The sequence below is a fragment of the Photinus pyralis genome, unplaced genomic scaffold (genome assembly GCF_008802855.1).
Source record: "Photinus pyralis isolate 1611_PpyrPB1 unplaced genomic scaffold, Ppyr1.3 Ppyr1.4_LG7, whole genome shotgun sequence".
NCBI classification, from domain to species: Eukaryota; Metazoa; Arthropoda; class Insecta; order Coleoptera; family Lampyridae; genus Photinus; species Photinus pyralis.
Window position 1 is genome coordinate 5,307,659 of NW_022170738.1, and position 4,307 is coordinate 5,311,965.

A 4,307-nucleotide genomic window follows, 5' to 3' on the forward strand; every position below is an offset into this window, starting at 1 on the left:
TCGGTCTAAATTTTTGTTTGTGTGATGAAGTAGGCCACATACTTTTCCAACCAGGTTTTCCGAGATTTGGTACACAACGGTAATTTAATTCTGAAGAAGGCACCTTCTTCGTTTTCTGAAGGAGGTATGCGTTCAATGAAATATACACTGAATTCCGAGAATTCAGGTTCATTACATTTTAAAGGTGTGAAGAGGATTTTTTTAATATTTGGTACTATCACAGTGATGTTTCGGAATCGAATTTCTCAAAAATGGCCCAATGCGATGGCGGTTTTTCTCGACTAACTTCACTGTAGCCTTTTTCATTGGGCATGCGACGTATGTGAGTGTCTATCACTGTTTATGAAGCGAATCTTCTTTTAGGTACTCGTCACGGAGTAATTTCACGGACGGATGGCTGATTGTAATGAATTCTATCAATATCAACAAACATTTCGTGTCATGCAAAAATGAAAGTCACGATTACTGGCATCGACAAAGAAAACGGATTAATCCTTCAGCATATCGTCAATTAGAAGAATTAAAATCAGAACAGAACAGCAGGTCTCGCTGGACCAGATGGATAAATTCACACTTGCATGTAGAACCAATCTACTCCCAAATTCTTCCCCACTAAAATACAACCATATAAACCAACTTGCTCGTGTCTTGTAAATAATGAGTTGGACTAATTGTTCTAACACGTAACGCAATTGCGTGCCTAACAAGAACTAGTTGCGGTAATTTGTAGCCCGTAAAATGACGATCGAATCCCTATTCCTATTGACCGTGACTTGCTCCAGTTTACTTTCTTCTCAATTTGCGAATAGTAGACTAAACAGTTATGCAAGAATTGTACGTTCTATCGATGACGATGTCATTATCAGGCATGCAAACGGCGACCGCTTCGGCTTGTAGGTAGCGATCTCCTTATACTTTTTGCTTTATTTTCTCTAACTGCTCCAATTATTTTTAATGGTTGCGGCAAGTGAAGGTCCTTTTTTTGATATCCTCGTATATAAGTACAGGTATAATAGCAATTCGCCATTCTAGATCAGACGTTATAGTATAGAACATCATGTCCAGGTTTTTAGTGTTTAGCGGTGTCTTAATATTTGCGACGAGTTTAGTTAATTGCAGCAGGGAGGGGGTTGATTTTAGGGATGGGGCGCAAATTATCGGAAAATTGTTCCGTCACTTTGTAAACTCACAACCGGAAGACTACCAAATAACTGATGGTGTGCACTTGATAAGCACGTCAACCGCAAACGACATTGACAGCAGATCGGTGGATGATTTGTCCTTGATGGGTGTTATCGAAAATTACGTACGAACGCACGAAGTTCGAATTAAGTTCACGGAACTTATGCCCGATGGCCAGGATTTGGCAAGAGCTTTCAGAAGTGATGGCGACGAAGGAAATTCGGAAGTTGGTAATACAATTAACTTATTTAAATATTTTCAATAGTTTCAAGCTACAGTCATAATGTTTTATTGGCCTGTTTCAAAAGTAAGGAACGTGTCCTGGTGCAATACCTAGATGGCAGCTCTTGTGCTGTACATAATATAGTTACACAAGTACTATTTTATAGTAGATATGTGAATGGAATATGAAATGCACCTTTAGCGATCGCTCTTTTTGTCTGCTGATGCATGTATGTATGAATGTTCCTCCAAATAAAGACCTTTTATTATAGGTAAGTATATTATATCGCTAAGTGCTGCATAGGCTTTTTATATCTGAACCCGCCTGTTAAAATTAACGATTTTACTATGGAAACGGTTGAAGAATTTTATTTCTTTTTGGTGCATCGTTACTTTGGTTGTCCTACACCAAACTAAGAAATTCAGCCAAATCCACTATGTTTGCCTTCAAGTCAGTTTCTATACGATACCTAATCTGAGTAATATTTTTCCTAATGTGAGCGCTTTAGAAAGTGGGGGGTTGAGTATTTCTTTTTCCTAGGAGATCAATGCCTTGCGTATTCATGACATATACGGAGAACAAAAGGGCATTTTAGTTCTGAGGGCGTGGAAAGTTGAGAAAAGTACCTTAGAGATTGAAAGGTACGTATGTTCAGTACTCTTCTGCAAGTTATCGCTCCTAGCATTCTGAAAGATAGATATGTCGAATCTCTACGCCTTGTACCCTTACCATAATCCCAGATCGTTAAGTTAACGTTTAAATTGATACTTACCTCGACTAGACCTTTGTGAATTACTTAGTTCCTGGAGAGTAAAACATTACTTTACTCCCACTTTTGGAAAAGATAGTCTCTGAACGAAAAAAGGGATCCGATGAACGTAAACGTTGACCACCATTTAGCCCCTGTTTATTTCAGGAACTGCTCGAGGAAAAAATAAAGGTGGTGGCGGCGGAGGCGGCCTAATGATGTTGGGAGGAATGTTCGGATCCATGATGGGTGCCATCGGATTAGGCGGCGTAGGATTACTAGCAATGAAGGCACTGGCCGTATCCGCAATGGCATTGATGCTGGCGGCGGTTATTGGAGTTAAAAGCCTGGCAAGCGGCGGAGGACATGAGGATCATCGTGTCATTCACGCAGGAGGTCACGACCATAGGAAAAAGAGGGAGGCAGCCGAAATGGCTTACAACGCCTGGTATCCATACGTGCGAAGTTAGTCCGCATCCCCTAGCTAGGTAACTTATTCAATTTAGCGTATTTTAGTGTCAAAGTCCCGTACCTTATTATTAGAATAATGTGTAAATCATGTGCATATAAATATAGAAATTTATAAAACAGAGGCATGCATTTAATTATTCAACAGGTAAAAACCGGTTGACATACTACCTGAGTTTTGAATTTATTGTAGACGATGAAGAAATCTATAGAAAGCTATTGAAGATCAAGTTTACTGTGAATGACCGTAACCCAGAAATACACTGGCACAGATTCACAGGACTGGTTTTAAGGAATGAGGAAGTTGTGAAAGGCAATTTATAAGGTAATGTTAGCTCTTGTGTATCGAAAAGAAAGATCAAGTGTTTGATACGCAAGACGGGGCAATTTAATTAAACCCTGTGAAAGGTAAAATGAGTATCAAGGATGTTACCTTATTATTTATGTATTCCTTTTTTTTAAGAAAAGAAAGTGTTGCACTAAATTATAACGGGAGCAAAAGGACAGTTGGTAACCGCGATGGGAAAATCAATACCAATAAATCAATTCATTAATTTTTTTATCGAGAAATCGAATACTGCGTAAATAAGTACATTGAGTTTTAGGCAAATGTTCAAACATGTAAGTAGCATCGCAAGACTAGGGCACATTTAATTAGCCATTATGCTAAAACCAGAGTAATCCAGTCGATCCTAAAGGTAAAATCTATCTGAGTAGCGTTCAAGTCAAGTTACTTCTTTATAAAGATACCATAAAGACCTAATAACCTACATATCGAAAACGGAAATTAACGAACAGGTGGATATGAAAGTTTTTAGGTCTTCCAAAATTATTGAACGCGTTTTATGATGGAATTTTTAATTAAAGTTCTAATTTTCACCGCGTGTGATTTCATTTCGCATACATATTTGCTTATGAAATTAATTACAATATGATGAGGACAACTTAATTTAATTCTCCTTAGAAAGTGCTGTCGAAAAATCTTCCCTTTTTAAAGGTAAAAAAATACGCTTTCACATACCTATTGCTATTATTGTAATAGTAAACTTAGGCCAGACTGATAAATTTACTTTCATATCCTTCCCATTTTATTGTGGTGCCATCTACAGATAAATAAGTAATTTGCAAACTATAAAAGCAGTGCGAAAAGGATCTCCAAATAATTAGCTTGTAAAGTATAATGAAACCTTGCTGTGTAATTTCTTTTTAAGAACAGTACTAAAGAAAGATCTAGAAGCGGAAATAGTAATTAAGGAGCATTTCCCTTAATTTAATCTATCTGCTTATGGTATGGAAGAAAATGATTGCGGATTTGATTTATAATTAGCTAGAAAGAAAACCCAAATAAGTATCATGAGTTGTGAACTGAGATAGAATACGCAACAAAACTAGAAGCTGATGATGTCATACGCGCGTATTTTGAGTACGCTAGCGTCAGTGTTGCTAAAGTCTGTAATCTGTAGGGTATAGTTACTATACACTGTGTCTAAGATAAGGGTTTCTATCATGGGCCCCTTTTTGAGCTCTACAAAACATATTTGTTGTTAAAATATGATTCACAAATCAATGACGCAGGCCCACAGACTAGTGATTTCTAGCGTATATGAATTTAGGAGATTCTAAATGTACAGCAGCAATTGATTGAAAAATTTTAGCAAAAAAAAATATATTGGCGGTCAATTTGAG

General features: G+C 37.3%; 1 protein-coding gene across 1 annotated transcript; it reads left to right on the top strand.

Moving 5' to 3' along the window:
• Nucleotides 1-1,057: 1,057 nt before the first annotated feature.
• On the top strand, nt 1,058-2,697 carry LOC116175543. The gene is made up of 2 exons (XM_031493708.1): nt 1,058-1,412; nt 2,322-2,697. The coding sequence occupies exons 1-2, from the start codon at nt 1,058-1,060 to the stop codon at nt 2,621-2,623; spliced, it is 657 nt and encodes a 218-aa protein (XP_031349568.1). The 3' UTR covers nt 2,624-2,697.
• The last annotated feature ends 1,610 nt before the right edge of the window (nt 2,698-4,307 follow it).